General features: G+C 35.3%; 2 protein-coding genes across 2 annotated transcripts; one reads left to right on the forward strand and one right to left on the reverse strand.

Annotated features, from left to right (window-relative positions):
* The first annotated feature begins 1,599 nt into the window (after positions 1–1,599).
* On the forward strand, positions 1,600–2,538 carry LOC144254402 (olfactory receptor 5P80-like). Its single transcript, XM_077797562.1, has one exon. It carries the CDS (start codon positions 1,600–1,602, stop codon positions 2,536–2,538), a length of 939 nt encoding a protein of 312 aa, XP_077653688.1.
* Positions 2,539–10,220: 7,682 nt separating this feature from the next.
* On the reverse strand, positions 10,221–11,207 carry LOC144254242 (olfactory receptor 10T2-like). The gene has a single exon (XM_077797259.1). It carries the CDS (start codon positions 11,205–11,207, stop codon positions 10,221–10,223), a length of 987 nt encoding a protein of 328 aa, XP_077653385.1.
* Positions 11,208–20,118: the final 8,911 nt, after the last annotated feature.

The following is a 20,118-nucleotide window of genomic DNA, read 5'->3' on the forward strand; positions in this document are numbered from 1 at the left end:
TGTTGCCAGAAGTTAAGGAGAGGATGAGAATGGAAGGAAAATCATTGGGTTATAAAAGGTAGCATGGGTGATCTTTATGGTGATGTAAATATTCTACATCTTGATGGTATCACTGTCAATATACTAGTTGGAATATTGCATGATAATTTTACAATATGTTATTATTGGGTAAAAGGAATATAGGATTTCTGAATTGTTATTATTTCTTACAATTGTATGTGACTCTCCAATTATTTTAAAATAAAGAGTTCAATTAAAAAGCAAAGGTAAAACCATCTAGAAATACAAAAATCTCATAAGCACTTAATTCTTCTAGAAAGATTTCTATATTTAATTGAAATTGTGTCTAGGACACTGTACCTTTGCTTACCCTTGTAAGTATAATTAGAATGGTTTTAGTAATCCATCAGAATTTTTCATATAAAAAAGTCTAATGCACACAAAAAATCCATTAATATTAGACAATCCTTTTATATTGGAATGTGCATCTGCAATTTTCATCATCCTAATGAATTTTCACACACTAGTAATTGTACTCAAGAGGTTATATCCCAAAAGATCTAACTTCTCATAAATATAGCCTTGCTTTACACTGAAAATTCTTTATTAGTTGTTCTTATTGTTGAGGTACATACATCTACAGGTAATAGTGTTCCCTTTCTATTGATACAGAAAGGTTTGTTTCTCATTTATATATTAGAAGTTAAGAATTGGTAATTTTAAGGTACTATTTTTTGCTCATACCCATATTTCTATTATCAGTGCTTGTTATTATTACATATATTGTCTTATTAAAAATAAGAATCCTGTGAGGTATGTTTTTTTAAAAAAACAAAGTAATAATGGGTATTGAATAGTTTATACAAATTGTCTAAGATTCCATAGATTGTCAGTGACAAAGCAGGAGCCGGATCCCAAGTCTGTAAGGCTCCAAAGCTCATGGCATTTCTGCCTGACATGTTGCTTCTGTGCCATAATGACACCAAAATAAGCTACTGGTATTTTCCTTAAAAGGTTAAACTTTGTTCAGCTTTGGCAAAATTCCTTCTTATCTCCCATACAAAGATAAGGACAGTAGCACTTTGAAGTTCAGACACATAAGTGTATGGTGTTCATAATAATAGTTATTTATCAGTTATGTTACATATACAGGATTTAAGTACCTTTGTTAATAATCGAAAGGTAATAATGTGGCTGGCTGAGCACATAGGTATCGAGGCCAGTGATTTCTTGAAATCAACTGATTTCTGGAAAGAAAAGAAAAATAGTTGTTCTATTCTGGTTCACCTTTATTCTTCCCAGAACACCTGAACTAACAATATGACCCACACATGATTTGAGTGTGTTTTAAAAAGGCGGGTGGGGTTGGGGGGGAGGGTTGTGCATATTCCTGGCCATGAATTGATGAGCATTTATTTTATCAAGTTTTTGCATGAGGTATTATATGAAAATATTTTTCCCCAAATTTGCAAATGAGTGTTTATGTTTTGGGAATTTACATTATACAATGATTGTAAAAGTAAGTATGCAAAGGATACTATTTTATTCCACTCTAACAGCTACTTGTTTTTCTTTCAGTGGGGACCATTCCCAATATAAATGGGGACTGGAAACTGCACAATGGTGACAGAGTTCATTATTTTGGGGTTGACAGAGAATGCTATAATTTGTACCATTTTGTTTGTTGTGTTTGTAGGAATTTATGTTGTCACCTTAGTGGGCAATGTCACCATAATCATGTTAATCAGAAGCAGCTCTCAACTACATACCCCAATGTACCTTTTCCTCTGCCATTTGGCCTTTGTAGACATTGGGTACTCCTCATCAGTCACACCTGTCATGCTCACAGGCTTCCTTAGGAAGGGAACTTTTATTCCTGTGGCTGGTTGTGTAGCTCAACTCTGTTCTGTGGTGACTTTTGGGACAGCTGAGTGCTTCCTGCTGGCTGCCATGGCCTACGATCGCTACGTGGCCATCTGCTCGCCCCTGCTCTACTCCACCCACATGTCCCCTGGAGTCTGCATGCTCTTAGTGGGGGCTTCCTACCTAGGTGGATGTGTGAATGCTTGGACATTTACTGGCTGTTTACTAAGTCTGTCTTTCTGTGGACCCAATAAAGTCAATCATTTTTTCTGTGACTATTCACCACTTTTAAAGCTTTCTTGTTCTCATGATTTTACTTCAGAAATAATTCCAGCCATGTCTTCAGGCTCCATCATTGTGGTCACTGTGTTTGTTATTGCTGTCTCTTATGTCTACATCCTTTTCTCAATCCTGAGGATGCGCTCCACCGAGGGGCGCCACAAGGCCTTCTCCACCTGCACCTCCCACCTCACTGTGGTCACTCTGTTCTATGGGACCATTACCTTCATTTATGTGATGCCCAAGTCCAGCTACTCCACTGACCAGAACAAGGTGGTGTCTGTGTTCTACACAGTGGTGATCCCCATGCTGAATCCCCTCATCTACAGTCTCAGAAACAAGGAGGTTAAAGAGGCTATGAGAAAATTGATGACTAGAACTCATTGGTGGTCCTGAAAAATTTGACTTGAATAATAAATACAATATAATGAGGACCCCCTCTTGCAGGTGAAAGAACAATATACTAAGAAAATTATGTGTATGTTTAAATAATTCTAGACCCATAAATTTCATTGTCCCATTCTTAAGATAATTTTCTGTGTAAAAAAATGTGAATTTAATAATATGGGAACATCTAGTCAAATAAGCTTGCTTTATCCTTTCTCTTTCTACCATTTCTTTTTAAAAATTTTTGTTATTTTTAGATATACATGACAGCAGAGTGTATTTTGACATATTAAACATGCATGGAGTATAAGTTATTCTAATTAGGATCTTATTCTTGCAGTTGCACATAATGTGGAGTTTCACTGGTGGTGTATTCATATATGCATGCAAGAAGGTTATGTCTGATCCATTCTACTGTCTTCCTATTCTCAAACCTCCTCTTTTCCTTTTATTCCCCTTTACCTACCATTTCTTGTACCTATAAGTAAAAATATTTGCACACAAGTTCTGTGTTCTTTGAGTGTAGGCTTTAGAATTAAAGCTGTGGAAGCATCTGGAACTTCTTGAATGTAAAATAAAAAGTAGTATTCTGAGACCTTGGTGTGAAAGAGATGGTTTCCATTTTCTACAACATTCTAAGGGTTGGAATGAGTAGAGCATGTGGTTGAAAATCTATTATCCTTTGATTGAGTCTGACAGGATTCCTCTGTGCAAGCCTGATGCAGCCACCCCAAGAAGATATCTGAGGTTCTCCCTTAGTTACTAGCTGCTCCCTTTTTGGAATCCATTTCACCAAATACCTTGAGTCCCTGAAGGTCTGCCTACTGGGCACTGACTGGGATGAACTGACTCCTGTGGAAATAGTCACATCTTTATTCTTAGGTTTTTTTTTTTTTTTTCAGTCTTGGAATTGTATGCTGCACACTTCTAAGTAGTATCTTTTGAACAATTTGTTTTTTCTATTTTTATTACCTCTGAAATTAAAAATTCTTGATTCCTTAGATAAAATCTCACTGAAAATGTTGTAATAGTTCTAAAAATGCTGTCTCTTAATGAGACTAATTTTCATTTTTTAACTTAAAATTATTTGAGTTATAAACCTCTGCATTTACTCATCAATTGTTTTTTCTATGTGAGCACATTTTTTAAACAAAAAGTAGCATTTTTAGGAACTTGATTGTGCTTTAATAAAAATAGAGACAACAGATTAATCTTAACACATGTTATGTGATTTTTCTGTTTAATCATCGACATTGGATGTCTTCAACATGAAGCCCAATTTTCTTAAGTGTTGGAAGAAATAGCATGCACATTTCTGGACCTTTGTAGTTTGGCCATAATGGTAGTTTTGAAATTGAAAGTTTGATTGAAGTCTCCTAAAATTTCCTTCTGTGGGTCCTTCCAATAATATTTAAATATGATATTATCTGAATTAAATTATTTCCTGCTCAAAATAACTAGGAATTGTGACTCTCCTGAACTAACCCTGACTGATATATACTAGAGGACTCATTTAGGTCAATCACCTTATTCCCAAATGGCACAAAATTATCATGTGCACACCTTACCTGTATTAAGAAAGAAGAGGTCACTTCTTCCCCTTGGAGGCTAGTTCAATATCCTGATGAATTATATGAATTCATAAGATGAATTTGTATTTCCACTAGAGTTTAGGGATTAAACAGCATGAAGGAAAAAAATGTAAATATTTATTTTTCTTACACAGTGTATAAAATTATACAGAAGAGGATTCCACATGTAGCCTTCCAGAAGTCAACATTGGATTGATTTTTTACTTAATATGCAATTTTAAACTCATATCTTCTTTAACCAAAATACAATAACCCAAGATGACTCATAGGGTAGCTACCTGTGATACAGTTCAAGGTGATGACAGGTAGTGAGCTGTATATATTAAGTATTTGACTCATATGAAAAATTCTTTAAAATTTTCTTGTGCATTATATTATATGTAATAGTGAATTTCATTGTGATTCATGTGAGATCTTGACTTCAGTTTTTCTCATCATCTATCACTGTCTTGGACATTCCCAACAGCCCCTATATTCTCAGAATATTAAAATTGGGAAAGTCCATTCAAGATAATTATGTTTTGTTTTTTACACAAATTTATCTGTTTATGTAGATGTAATGAAGGCAGAGAGATGAATTTTATTTGGATCAAGATTTTGTCAGTGGAATTGGATAAAAGGAAAGATCAAGGAAGAAAAAACTCAAATTGTTAGGATCAGAATAAAAGAGAGGGGCTGGGAACTTGCCTAGTTCAATGGTAGGGAGTTTGCCGACCATGAACACATGTACTCTAGGCTCTAGGTTTGAGAACCAAACACTTGAAAAAGAAAGAAAGAGAATGAGTTCCTGAAAATAAATTAGAAAACTAACTTAAGTGGATAAATACTTAGAAAGCATGAGAAAAGAACTACCAAACTAATTCAAGAAGAAATAATAAGCCCATAAAATATAGAGACTGAATTAATAATAAAAAGAAACTCCCATTTGAAAAACTCAGGTCCAGATATCTTCACTGCTGAATTCTAACAAACATTAAAGAATCACTACAATTTTTCTACGACTAGGACTAGAACACTTCTCAACTCATTCTAAACTGGGAATGAGACCATTGTTAACTGGAAACAAAAACCAGCTGAGACAATTTTGTATCCCTGGGATGAAACCCACTTGATTATGGTATGCTATTTTCTTAATGTGTTTTTAAATGTAGTTTACTAATATTTTATTAAGGAAATATGGATTAATAAAGATCCAGAATAGCCATAGCAATACTGAACAAGAAGAGTGATACTTGAGAACTCACAATAACTGATATCAAACTATATAGAGAGGTATAGTGACAAAAATATCATGGTATTGACATCAAAATAGACCAATGGCATAGAATAGAAGACACAAAGACAAACCCACATAGATACAGTCATCTAATACTAGACGAAGGAGCCAAAAACATGTTGGAGATAATATAGCCTTTTTAACAAATAGTGCTGGGAAAACTATATATCAACATGTAGAAGAATAAAAAATATATAAAAATAAAAGGCTCATATCTTTCACCCTGCCCACAAGTCTACACAAAAAGGATAAAAAACCTAGGAATCAGATCAGAAACTTTGCAAATGCTAGAACAAAACAAGGTCAACATTTCAACTAATTGTTGTAGGCATTAACTTCCTTAACACTCCTAAAACTCAAGAAATAAAACCAAGAATCAATAAGAGAGAGAGCATCAAATTAAGAAACTTCTACATAGCAAAGAAAATAAGAGCATGAAGAAAGAGCCTATGAAAGGAGAAAATTTTTGCCAGTTACTCCTCTGTCAGGGGGTTCATATCTAGAATACATAAAGAACTAAAAAAACTTAACCTAAACCTCCAATAAAACCCCAAATAATCCAATCAGTAAATGAACAAAATAACTAAACAGATATTTCTCAAAAGAAGAAATATAAGTGACTATAAAATCCTTTTAAAAAATGTTCAATATTCCTAGCAATCAGAAAATGCAAATAGAAACTACATTGAGAATCCATCTCACTTCAATTAGAATGACCATCATCAAGAATACAAGTAATAAATGCTGGAAACCATGTGGGGGAAAAGTTACACTCATACTTTTGATGATAGGATTGTAAATTAGCCCTGGAAAGCAGTATGGAGAATCCTCCCTAAACTAGGAATCAATCATATGGAACTACCATATGACCCAGCTATGCCACTTATTAGTATTTATTCAAAAGAATTAAAGTCAGCATACTATTATGAAATTTTAATAGTGGAATAACTCAAAATAGCCAACATATGGAACCAGCCCAGATGCTTGTCAACAGATGAATGGATAAAGAAAACATGGTATATATACACAATGGAGTTTTACTCAGTCCTAAAAAAAGAATAAAATTATGTCATTTGCTGGTAAATGGATGGAACTGCATAGCATTATGCTAAATGAGATAAACAAGACTAAGAAAGTCAAGGATCTAAAGTTTTCTTTCATATGTGAAATCTAGAGCAAAATTAGAAAACAAGAAAAAGAGGAGGGCATGAAAATCAAAGTCTATCAATGGGGTAGAGGAAGAAGATTGAGGGGGAGACAGAAGGGAATGGAAAAAGGAGAAACTGTGGAATAAAATTGACCAAATTATGCTATGTATATCCATGAACACACCACAGTGAATTCCATTTTTATGTATGTCTATAAAGCACTAATTTAAAAAACTATAAACAAGTAGAGGAAAGATCTGTAGAGGTGAGGACCAAGAAGAGAGGAAGGGAGGAAGGGAAGGAGAATGGAAGTACTGGGGATTAATATGGAGCAAATTATATTCGTGCATGTACAATTATGTCAAAATGAACCTTGCTATTATGTATAATTATCATGTACTAATTATTAAAAAAAGAGTTATATACGCTTGCTCATTCCCATTTCAAGTTTTGGCAAATCTTTCCAAGAAGAGAAAATCAAAATTTGAGAGTAATTGTCATATCTAGGTTTTGAAACTCTCAATGTGATTGGGTGACATCCTTTTCCCATTTGTATTGATGATAGATTTTATTTTTTCATATATTCAAAGTAACTAGTGATTGGGAAAATGTCATATGTCATTATTCCCATTACTTCCAGTCAGATCCTGAGAAACAGGAGAAATTGAAGGAGTTGTTTTCTGTCTAGTATTCTGTGATACATTCAACCTTGGGCTATACATATTAATTCTGTAGACTGACAGGAACCCTATTTCCTAGTTTTGTCAGTCTCTACCCTTGCAGAATGATGTAGTGGGCTGAGTTGAGCATATTTCTTTGAGATGGCAATGAGACCTACAGCAATTTGTGGCTGCCTCTTCAATTTAGGTCACTTCACAGACTTTCTTGTCCCTTGGCCATAAGAAAAGTCAGGACATTGTTACTCAATCAAGTCCCAAGAAGTGATCAAAATAATGATCATTTTGGGACTGCATTCTTCACCAGGCTGAACTAGAGAATATTTCTGGAAGTTTCACTTAATTCCTGTTCATAAAGCAAAGTTCAATCATGGAAAAATGGTAGCTATTTACTACCAAATCTTAGGAAAACTCTATTTTTTTCAAATCAATCAAAATAAAAAAGTAAACTTTGATTTAGCTTCTCTACAGTGTTTGAAAAAGTAATTGATATTTTAATTGTCTGAAAAACAAAAGAGTATGTTTTATTGAGTTACAGGTGATAGGAAATGTAATAAAATTTTCATAAATTAGACATTCATGAGGTTCATTTTTTTTCTGGTTGTAAATGGCTTTCCAGATTTCCTACATACACATGAAATCTTATTTCCTTAATTTTTTTTCATCAAAGGAATGCTTGTTGATTTTACAGGTGACAATTACATAATTACAAAATCAAATGTGTGTACACTTAGTGGTTAAAGGAAAAATGGGGGGAAACAAAAAATCTAATTGATGATAATTTATAGTAAATTAACCATTAAATTATGGATGAAACTATGTAAATTGTTTACATATATAAATTGTATAACCTATATATATAACCTATTATTGTATAAATGTACTATATAATACACAAGTGTATTATATATGTTATATAAATGTACTATATAATTATATATCACACATAATTATATTATATATATTATTCTTTCCTGCTTGGTTCTTTTAATACAATGAAATCACCTAACTATACCAGAAATTAGATCTGGAGTTATAGTGGTGTCTATTTTTCAATTGGATAGAAAACAGGGCAGAGTTAGGCCTGCATTTATATCCAAGCTCTATCTACTGTATACTTAAGTGCAAATAATTTATTCTCCCTTATAACTATTTCCTCCTAAGTATTATTTGGGGGAGACAGGGTTAAAATGCTATAAATATAGTCCCATCAGAAAATAAATGGTTAATACTTGCTAGTTCCATTCCTATTTGCTAAAACATCACATGGCTTTTAAACAACTTTTCCTGATAAGTGCATATTAGTATTTGCCTGCTCATAAGCATATCTGTAACACTGTAGCAGGTTCTGCTTGGTTGGTCCAAGTGATCCCTACCTACTTCAGGTTGGTCTGGAGTTTGCAGTTCTCTCTTTGGCTTTCAGTTTTCTAAGTCTTATGAAATTTAATGTAAATTTACATGAAGTGAAACGTGCGTGTCTTCAGTGTATAATCACTGTCTACTGATAAATGCATTTGCCTGTGTAACATGAGCAGCTCTTATCATGCAGAACATTAACATCAGCCAAGGGGCCTACCCAGATCCCTTCCTAGCCAGGAACCAATGTAATATAAGATCAGGAAGACTTTTCCCCCATGTTATGAGGGTTTTGTAGTTTAATATCTTCCATTTAGGGCTTTGATCTATTTTGAGTTAATTTTTTTTGTATGATATGAGTCCAACTTAACTCCTGGTTATGACATTAAGAGTATGAACAAAAAGAGAAAAACATATAAGTTGAACCTCATTAAAATTGAATTTCCTTCATTCCAAAGGAAACTATAAAGAAAGCAGAAAAATAAAGAAAGTAGAAAAACAATTTTCAGAATGAAAGAAAATATTTTCATATCCTATATCTGATTAGGAATGTGTATTTATCATTATAAAAATGCTTAAAATTCAAACAAATAATCTAATTAAAAATGGTGGGGGAAGGACTTGGAAATGTATTTCTCCAAATTAGATAAATAAATGGTCAATAAATTGATGAAAAGTTGCTGGACATTAATCATCCGGCAAATGCAATTCAAACCCACAATAATACACTACTGCACACTCACTATCACCATGTGGACTTTCATCATCTGGTTTCCCACGATTCATTTCAGAACCTCACTATCACAGACACAATCAGAAGGCAGCAATGCACAGCACTTTCTAGCACTATGAGGTCCAAAAATTAGAAGTTATTTACCTTCTTGATCTAAGACAGTTGAAATAATATTATCTCCATGGTCTAAGCACTTTAAAATTATCTGTTCCTTGAGAATTTGAACCAAATAATTGTTAAACCATCTGGCCTAATTTATGCTCTAAGGAATTAGGAAGAATAGCTCTTTACAGATTTCTCAATATTGTCCACAGAAATTGGTATGTTAAAAAGTCTATTGCTCTTTTGGCTGTCCCTCAATCCCCCAAAATTCATCCATTCCATTCTAATTCCAAAAATGTGTTTGAATAGACTTGAACAAATTATTCTCTTAAGTTGACTTTAATTTTCTCTGGATGATGCTCCTATCGTCACATTTAATTCAAATTATATGTGTTTGTACTGTGTTAAAATTAATTACAAGAGTTATCTCTTTTTCTCATTCTTTCTCCTTCTCTCCCTCCCATCGTCCCTTCCTTTCTTCACTTCCTTCTTTCTTCCCCTCCTCTTTTCTTACCTGCTTCCTTTTTCTTTCTTCCTTACCATCTCTCTTTAATACAAAATCTTCTTTTCCCCCCAAAGCAAATAATATCACAAAAATATAGCATTTCATAGCATTTTAACATGTTTACTACATGTGTGAGCGCGCACACACACACGTACATAGTGTGACATTTAAAAACATCTTAAAACTGCAATATTTTCAGTAGGAAAATGGTGAGGCTAGAATATATCAATTAGCACTTTAATTATTTCATATACATAATGATGATTTTTACTGTAAATAAACCACTTTTTCAGTTTTAAACATTAGTGTGCAGTAGTTTTTTTAAAATCATTAAGATTTTTTTTATTTGTCAAATAAGAAAAAAATTTAATTACACTCCCTACTACTTTCCTTAGGGCTATCTGCATTTCTTTGTTCCTTAGACTATAAACTATGGGGTTCAGCAGAGGTGTCAGCACTGTATATGTGACAGCCATCAGCATGTCTTCATGGAAGGAATCACTGTTCTTGGGCCTCAGGTAGACAAAGCAAGCAAATCCATAGTGTATAGACACGACCGTGAGGTGGGAGGAACAAGTCGAGAAGGCCTTATACCTCCCCTTTGCAGAGGGCATCTTCACAACTAAGGACACAATGAAGACATAGGAAATCATAATTAAAATAAAGCTTCCCACCAACACAAAGGCAGAGAGCACAAAAATAGCCATTGCTTCATGGGAAGTGTAATCACAAGCAAGATGAACCACAGGTGAAATGTCACAGAAGAAGTGCTGGATATTGTTGGAGTCACAAAAAGATAAGTCGAATATAATGATGGTGATGCAGAGAGAAATCAGGAACCCAACCACCCAGGAGGCCATCATGAGCTGAAAGCAGATCTTTATCGTCATCAGGACGGGATAATGAAGTGGGTTGTGGATGGCAGTGTAGCGGTCATAGGACATGGCAGCCATGATGAAACAGTTGTTGGCTGCCAGACCAAAGAAGAAAAACATCTGTGTGGCACACTCAGGAAGAGAAATCATCTTGCTCTTTGAGAGCAAGTCCACTAGCATGCGGGGGATGATTACTATCGTGGTACAGGTTTCTGAAAAGGACAGGCCAAAGAGGAAAAAGTACATGGGGGTGTGGAGGTTGTGACTGAGCTTGATGGCCACCATTATGGACACATTTGCAAGCAGGATGGTCACATGGGAGGAGAAAATCACTACAAAGAGGAGATTCTGCAGGTCTGGGAAACTGGAAAATCCCCACAGAAGGAATGTGTTTACTGCTGAGTGATTGCCCATTTTCCTGTTAGGCATAGACACTTGGTACCAATAACACAGATGGTCTTGGTCAAGACTCGGAGATAATTGGAAAAATCTCCTTAGATACTAATGCTGCCTGGACTTTAATTTTGAGCCCCTGGACAAATTCTATAAGGCAACTCTTATAGAATTTTAGTAAAGAGACTTAAATGTACTTGACAAAAGTCAGGATCAGGAGTCTGAATGATGAGGGGAATGATTCTAGCATGAGAATGTGTATAAATGCCACAGAGGGCGTCCAAGTATCTTCTTGGATTCTACTCAGAAAAGTACTCTTTCCCTCTCTTTTCTGCATTCTGGATCTGCAAGGAAGAGACAAAATACTAATAAAAGTCTTACCAACTGATTTTGACACATTTTTCAAATCTGTTTAAAAATATAATGATACCCTGGCACTCAGGAGTCCCTAGTAAAATATTGATAGAATAAGATAATTCAATAACTTAAATAATTTAATATTAATATAATGTTTAAAAATTCTGGAGAGATCAGTAAAATTTTTGAAAAGAACTTCCAAATTTCTTTCATCTTTGCTTTCCACATATGATGGCTCCAAGGATGATATTTTTGACAATGATTAAATCAAATAAATTAATTTAACTTGTTGCAATCTCTGGGCTTCTATATTTGATAATAACTGAATCTTGAGATGTATAAGATTAATTGTTCTTAATATAATAGTTCTTAAAACATATCGGTAAAGTTTCAGTTCTTAAGAACTTGTCAATGAAGTTTTTTCCCATGTGCGTATCCCAAGATAATATGATGGGCTAACGTGGATCTTTTTTGAAGATACTGTCTCATTCCAGAATGGGAAATTTGGTTATATTCTGATCAACTTTTGAGTTGTTAGCAGAACCTCCAGGACACTTTGTAGCTAGTGTACTTGACTGGTTTGCTTTGTTGTACATATCTGAAAGACTCAATTTCCTCAGATCAATTTGGCAAGCAAACTTCTAGTTTGATTGTTCTTTAAACATACAATCCACAAAGGCGATGAGGGCAGAAAAATGTTATGAGGACTTCCCATAAAATTTTTGTTTTAACCTTGGCTTCTCTTAAAGATGAAGGGAAAAAAGTGACGAGGAAGCAGGTGTGTAAAAAGAGAGGTAATGGTTGGTAATTATTCTGAAGGATTTACAAAGGTGAAAGAGGAATTAAGACAAAAGAGAAAATAATTCTGTTATTAGCCAAAGAGTTACTGTCTTGTATTTGCATTGCCACTATGGTCAAAGAATACAAGAGAAGCCAAGGCAGGTGGCCAACACCTACTCAATACCTACAATGTGCCAGACAATATACAAGGGCTAGACAGAGCTGGCTCCTGTAGTCCTCACAAGTTTATATGAGGATTTGTCACTCTGATTTTATAAAACACGAGGTGTGGAGTGTTTGCATGACTATTGGAGATCATAAATTCAATAGATATTAATGAAATATCAATGATTTAGGAATGGGAAACACAATGTGGAACCAGAGATATAGGACGTCTGTGAGGTGAGAGTTCATGACTACTGTTGTTTGTGCAGTCAGGGAAGCCCTCTCTGAGGAGGTGACATACGTAAATGGAGTATAGAATGACAACATGCAGAGAACACGTGAAAATCAGAGGAAAGAACATCGCAGGCACAGGGCTTAGCTACTGCATGCCGTGACAAGCGACTAAGTCATTCAGGATCACCGCAGGTGAATTGGGTTGGCATGGAATAATCACATCAAGACAGAAACAATATCTTTTTCTTGGGATTCTTCAGCAAAGGCCCTTCTACTCCAGCCCCCACAAGAGAGGCAGACAAAAAAGAGGAGGAGGACATTCTGAAGCCCTTTTTTATTGAGGGGAAGACACTGAGAAAGTTCCACCCCAATGAGGGGGGTCAGGTTTCAGGGGGTTGAGTCTAGCTTCATGATGTCTTATGGTCATCTTGGAAAGCCACGCCCATCTCATGTGCTGTGTGTGGATCATGGGCAGAGCCAGCAAAAAGGACACATATGTCTCCAGTCCACACAGAGAGGCAACGTCAGTCCAGTCCCCTTGTATACTCACGCTCATAGTTCACACCCCACAGCCCATGGCTGGCCCACAACAACTACAGATATCCTGAGGTGGGCCATAAATCTACTCAAGCAATCTTCAATCAAGATTCATGAGGCTTCTCTTTGAGACCACTCCACAAAGGCTCTTTCCTCTGAAAATTTCTCAGTCGATTCACTCCTAAAGCAAAATTTCCATTCTTATTGCTTCTGCTACCACTCATTTTGTACCACTCCCCAATTCCGGTCTCTATAAGAAAAGACTTAAATTTCCTTTGGCACATCTCCAGTTTCAGAATGTTCTCCAAGTACTGGACGCAAAATTTTCAGAACACAAGTAACCATATCCCTCGCATATCAGAGGTTTTTCCTGTTTCCTGATTTATAGACATCAGAGTGCTACTATCCAACACATTTTCACTCTTTCCACATTTTTTACCCCAATAAGTCACTTCCATAATTACAGTATTCTGTTTATCGACACCTTGGTTATTTTTATCCCCTCTGCTATTGCCCTACATCTATCCTATGGGGTGAATATTATATGTGCTTCCTTCTCCTAGACCTAGTCTCACCTCTACCAGCTTTTTAATTTCCTATCTATAAATGTGCTGTCTCTTCACTATAAACATCTTTTAGATCCCCTTTTCTTACAAACTAGATATACTCATAACTTCTACCTTTTTGCATGTTTCAAATATCCTTATAGCTACTGTAAGATATAAATATTATTAAACTGAAATATTTGATTTGCCAAAATGATACAGTTGGTAGGTTCATACTTACATACTTTGGAGCATACTTACTGCAGGGCATTGAATGTCTGGAGAACCACTTGCATGGCTAGTTTATTCTAAGCTTCCCCAAGTGCAAGTGCTCTAGTATGGGTTCAAGGTGTTACCTGTCCATCAACCATATTGGAGAAACATCCCTCAGCTTCTCAAATACAGCATGTCATTTCTTGGTTTGTCCACTTTGCATGTTATTTTCTCTAGCCTGCTTTTCTCTGCCTACTAAAAACACAGCTTTCTTGAAAAGACAATGCAAATATCATTCCTCCTTGGAAGGCTCCTCCTTGGTTTTTCATCATTTCTTCTGAACTAACGTGTCATTGTATTGTGATAAAATGTTTTTTATAAGCTGGACTTCAGCTTATAATTCCTTTCCAATACATTGTTTTCCTTTGCCTTTTTTTATATGTGCTAAAGTTAGTTGATTGCTCTATAAACAGATTTTAAGAACTGTGGCACCTAGCAATATGAATGGAAGAATATGTGTATTCTAAATGCTTTCTTAATTTAATTTATGAATGTCAAATAACAACAGAAGCAAACAAAAAACTTCTTAAAATTGTAACAGTGGTGGCATAGAGCCTAGGAGAAAGCAACTCTCATTTCTGCACAATCGTGACTATACCTATTTACTATAGAATCAATTCACACTCAACCTATAAGTAGACTGCTGCCCAGAGGTGTATTAGAATTACTAGGAAAGTTTTATCAGAATAATTCACCTCTACATACTAACACCCTCCACAAGTTTTTGGCAACTGTCTCCCTGATATCAGGGTATGTATTGTTTGACAATATTTCTCTGTGATTTTGATTGAGAATCTTTCGATTCTGTGATAGTTTTCTTGTGTGTCAAAGGTAAATTATGATTTCTTCATGCTATTTAAGTACAGCCACAATATAAGATAAGGTCGGCATGACATTATTTCCATTCTCCACAACAATCCTGGCAACTGCTGGAGAACAAGATACTTACAATGTTGGATAAACTCTTCTGTTTATTTTTCTCAAAACTTACCCTCTTTTACACCAGGCTTCTGGAGTTTGACATTCACTCTCCGTTTTCAGATCTTCAAACTTTCCCCATACAGTTTTCTGAGTTTGCTCTATATCTAAAATAAGGAATTGGCAACTTTCTTAATTTCCAGCTTATCTGTGTCCATAGTTTCTTTGAAACCTTGTATAAGGCTATGGACACCCACAAGTATTTGATTATTGAAAGTTATAGAATGATGTTCATTGTAAAGAGTAAGAACAATCTAAAACTCCCTCCACTCACTTTCCAGTCTCTTTAAAATCATAAGGTAATTAATCTGGAGAAATAATTTAGTCTCATATCTCCACTATATACTTCTTACTCTTATTTTACATATCTCTTAGTGCTGGGATAATATTTAAGGTGATTTTGAATGCTCATAATGAGTCCCTTATGAATTTAGAATCTCCGTAACATGAAAGGTAGTGCCATCCTCATTTCGGGAAAATGAAAAATTTTAATGAGAGTCCTGGGGTCATTGGGAACCATTATCTTGAGACTCCTACTTTAGATACAAGGAGTCTTGCCTCTGTATTGCCCAATCTGTGGCCACAAAAAAAAATGATTTTTAATCTTCACACACCATGGGGAGCTTTCAATGATGTGTGTAACATAGAAATGATTTGAATTCAACTTGTGAAAAATATATCTTAGAATGTAGATGATTCCCACAGTAATATTTTACATTCTGCCCAATATCATTTATTTTATAATTCTGAAAATCTGCCAAGTCTCTCTGGTCTCTTCTACCCCATTCATAGGACAGGGAATGGGGTGTCAAGAGAACTTAGTACCTGGGGAAACAGGAGGAGGGTAGGAAGAAAATGAGCATAAAGTATGTTTCCTGGGATTGCTTTCTCATGGGTTCAACTCTGCAGAAGACCTTGATGAAAAGGAAAGTCATTTTCATCCATCCCCAGTTAAGCACCATCATTGTAATAAGCACAAGTGGCTCCTAATTCCCTGTATCATCATCTTGCCCTCAAATCACTAACCATCTGTACTATCTTCTACCTAATGTTCTAACAAGTCAGTATCCGTTTTCATAAACTCAATGCTTCAAACAACTCAAGCAACACATTGTTTTCTAGTTAAATCCTGCCTTTTCCTTATTATTTTTTCTGTTCCTTCAGTCTGAAAAGTCCTTTTCCTGATTCTACCTACACAAAATTTTGTCCTTTAAGGCTCAGAAAAAATGACACCTCATCCATGAAGTCCTGTTTGCATCATGCATGAAAACAGAGAAAGCACAGCTATTAAGAAGGAAGCCTACCAGGAGAGGTACTTTCTTTGAATGATCTCCACTGGGTTCCAGAATTTGCTATGTTATGCCGTGTAGGAGTCTAGAAAGCAGTACATAATAAATTAAAGAACTTTTTGAAGTTAGGTAGTGAAGTTAGGTAGTGTTTTAGAGCCTTTGTTTTACAGGGGATCAGCCAAGACAATTAGAATAGAAACATCTGAAAGTGCACATAGCCACCTGCTGAATGACACAGTGATTTCAAAACAATAATAGCAAAAATGTCCTGTTGCTGCAAGTTTGGACCAATCTGAGGTACCATTCATGCTTCTGTTACCTGTGGGCTGGGGCTGAAACTGCACTTCAGCTGGTACTGCATCCTCATCTACAGCCTTCCAATGCCTCCTTCTGTTTATCTCCCTCCCTGAGATCATTCTTTTACTAAAATACTAGCCTGAGTATTGCTAAGTATCTTCTTTTGGAAAACTTGTGAGAAGACAGAGTGCCAATGAACACAGGAATAAGGACTGCATGTGCTTAACTATGCACACTCAAAAATTTAAAAAACAATGAAGCATAAGCACCATGTTCTGACTACTGGCCCAGATTCCTGAAAAACAGTTATAATCCTTAGCCATCATTGCCAGTCATGTAGTCATACATCTGAATCTATGTCTACAGGCCATACTGTACTTGTTCCTCGTGGTGCTAGGATTTCTGCTTCTTGCTAATTGGTCCGTGTTATTAGATATTGGTATTTTTCTTACACATTAATTTATTGGACATTTCATGAAGTTTGAGTTCACATCTTTGCTTTTTTTGTGGTAATGATACAATGTGCCAAAGACATATGGGGCTGGATGATGCTACAGCTCTGTGTCTCTCTACTTCTAAACCATTGGTCTATCTGCTTTGTGTTCATCCTCTGCTCTTCCAAATGCAATGTCAGCTAGCTCCAGGAAGATTAACAAACCATATCAATATCATTTCTTGCTAGAAAAATGGAGCTAAGAACACTGTCCATCCATATTATAAAGAAATATGTGCAGGTTACACATCAAAATAATGTTTTTAACCATATTCCTGATAACAGTAACCTAAAGCGTGAATCATTTCATTCATTAGCTCATTATTTATTCAGAATACTATGAGTGTTTATTCAGAATACAATTCCAGGCACTTGCCTAGGCTATCAGAAATATGAGTGAAATACAGCCAGAGATGTCTGTCCTCATGGAATGTAACTTTTATCATCTCCAAAATTGAAAAAGAAGGGACTATGGTATAGCATTAGCTTAATATGCCAGAAATTAGAAAGGAATAATTCAATAACATTGTTTAGCAGAGTAGTTACCAATTAAATTCAAATTTTTAAAAATTCTTCAACTGGTTCTTAGAGAGGAGCTTAGCAAGAAAGATAAAAACTGCAAAGTAAATATTTATAAGAAATACACAAAGGATAAAGAGAAAGGAATCAAAGTATTTCACTACAGAAGATTATCAATCCAAAGGACAACCGCAAGAGAAGAAGAAAGGACAAGTGATATGTAAAACAACCACAAAACAATTACCTGAATGTCAGTAATAAATACTTACCTATCAATAATTACTTTAATTACAAATGGACTAAGTATGTCAAAGACATAAAGATGGTGAAAAGATTTGTGGGGTGGGGGGCAGTGAACTGGGGATCGAACCTAGTGATGTTCTGACACTGAGCTATATTCTTATTTATTTGTTTGTTTGTTTAAGAAATGGTTTTGCTAAATTGCTGAGGCTGGCCTGGAATTTGTGGGATTACAGGTGTGAACCACCAGGACTGGTTTGAAAAGGCTTTTTAAATTGAGTGTGGTGGCTCATGCTTGTAATCCCCGTGACTTGGGAGGCTGAGGCAGGAGGATCTTGAATTCAAAGCCAGCCTCAGCAACTTAGCAAGGTCCTAAGCAACTTAGTGAGATCCTGTCTCAAAAAATACATATACATAAAAAAAAGGAGGTGGGGTGTAACTAAGTGGTTAAGTGTCCCTGGGTTCAATCTCTGGTACCAAAAATAAAAAATAAAAATAAAAAGCTTTATAAAAGATGCCCAAGTATATACTCATCGAAGAAACTCCCTTAAGCTTTAAGGATATGTATCGACTGAAAGTGAAGAGATGGAAAAAGATGGTTCTTTTTAAAAATTTTTCTTTTTATAAATGGCAACCAGAATAGATCAGAGATGTTTCTTTTTTAATAAATGGAAACCCAAATGGACCAGAGGTAGCTATAATCCCATCACACAAAACAGAGGAGCTGATGAATCTCAGAAGAAGGTACCCTTTGTTTGGGGGTGTATATGAATACTATTCCTGCCAATCTTCTGAGGAAGCATTATATTAAGTCACCTCTATATCATCACATTTATTCACTTTTTCTTTCACCTGCTTGGACCTCTTAGAAATCCCTCCCATCTTTAGTTAGATTAATTTCATTAAGGCAGAGAAAACTGCAGTATAGAACTCTAATGATTATTACCCCACAGAACAATCAATTTGAACATCTATCCAGGCATGAAAATACCTTCATAAAAGCTACAGAAATCAGGTGATAGATCACAGTACTTGGTTAGAGCACAATAATAAGAAATAATGTGCTGAAGTGGGCAGGATCGACAGCTTTGCATAACCTGCACCTCCTCCCCCCCTCCCCCAGCACAGGCAGACATCATGAGCTTGGGAAAAAAGAGAGAAATAAACATAGGGTTCTGCCTTAGTCTTCAACACAGTATGAACTAGCACTGGACAGACCTCAGTAAAATCCAACATTGAATAAACCTCTACCACTCCTGATTCTAGGCTGGTACCTGCAGACTGAGCCTCAAAATCTGCTCTTGTGCCACCGTGGGAACCCATTACTCCATGATATGGGCTTGATCTCTAATGTGCATAGCTGCTGACTGATTACAGCAAACTTGGGTTTAGATAAATCCTTTTTTAAAAAAAGTTTTCAATTGCATATGGACACAATATCTTTATTTTATTTATTTATTTTAATGTGTTGCTAAGGATAGATTCCCATACCTCACATGTCCTAGGCAAGTGCTCTACCACTGAGCCACAACCCAGGAGGCCTCAGTGGCCAGACAGTCATACTTTAACCACAATAATGATAACTATGTGAGGTAATGCATATGTTGATTATCTAGATTTAACCATTCCATAATGCATATACACTTCAGAACATCATGTCATGTTATAAATAAATACATGCAATTATGTCAATTAAAAATAAAGAAAAAGAGAAGTAAAAAAATACAATATAATGAACTGAGAGAAAACAGAATTTTTAAAAAATCAGCAAAGACAGTAGACCTGTGGAACAATATCAAATAGTCCAACATATATATTATGGGAGGCTCAGAGAAGCAGAGAGAATGAAAGGTCATAAAAATAGTTGAAGAATAAATTATTAAAAATGTTCCAAATCTAGTAAAAACTGTTAACCTAAGGGGGGGGGGAATCTCAGTGAATAATAAGCAAGATACACACTCTCTCTCTCTCTCTCTCTCTCTCTCTCTCTCTCTCTCTCTCACACACACACACACACACACACACATACACACAAGTTATGAGCACAATACTACCATGCCAAAAGCTAAAAGTGAAGAAATCTTCAAAGGTGCCATAGTATAAGAACACATTTCAATACAATTTCTTAATTATTTATGTAGGGAGAAGAAAAAAGAATAATTAAATATAAAATAACATATAACTCAATATTTCATTATTAGGGTACAAATATATTTGAATTTAAA

The sequence above is a fragment of the Urocitellus parryii genome, chromosome 4, assembly GCF_045843805.1.
Source record: "Urocitellus parryii isolate mUroPar1 chromosome 4, mUroPar1.hap1, whole genome shotgun sequence".
Classification (NCBI taxonomy): domain Eukaryota; kingdom Metazoa; phylum Chordata; class Mammalia; order Rodentia; family Sciuridae; genus Urocitellus; species Urocitellus parryii.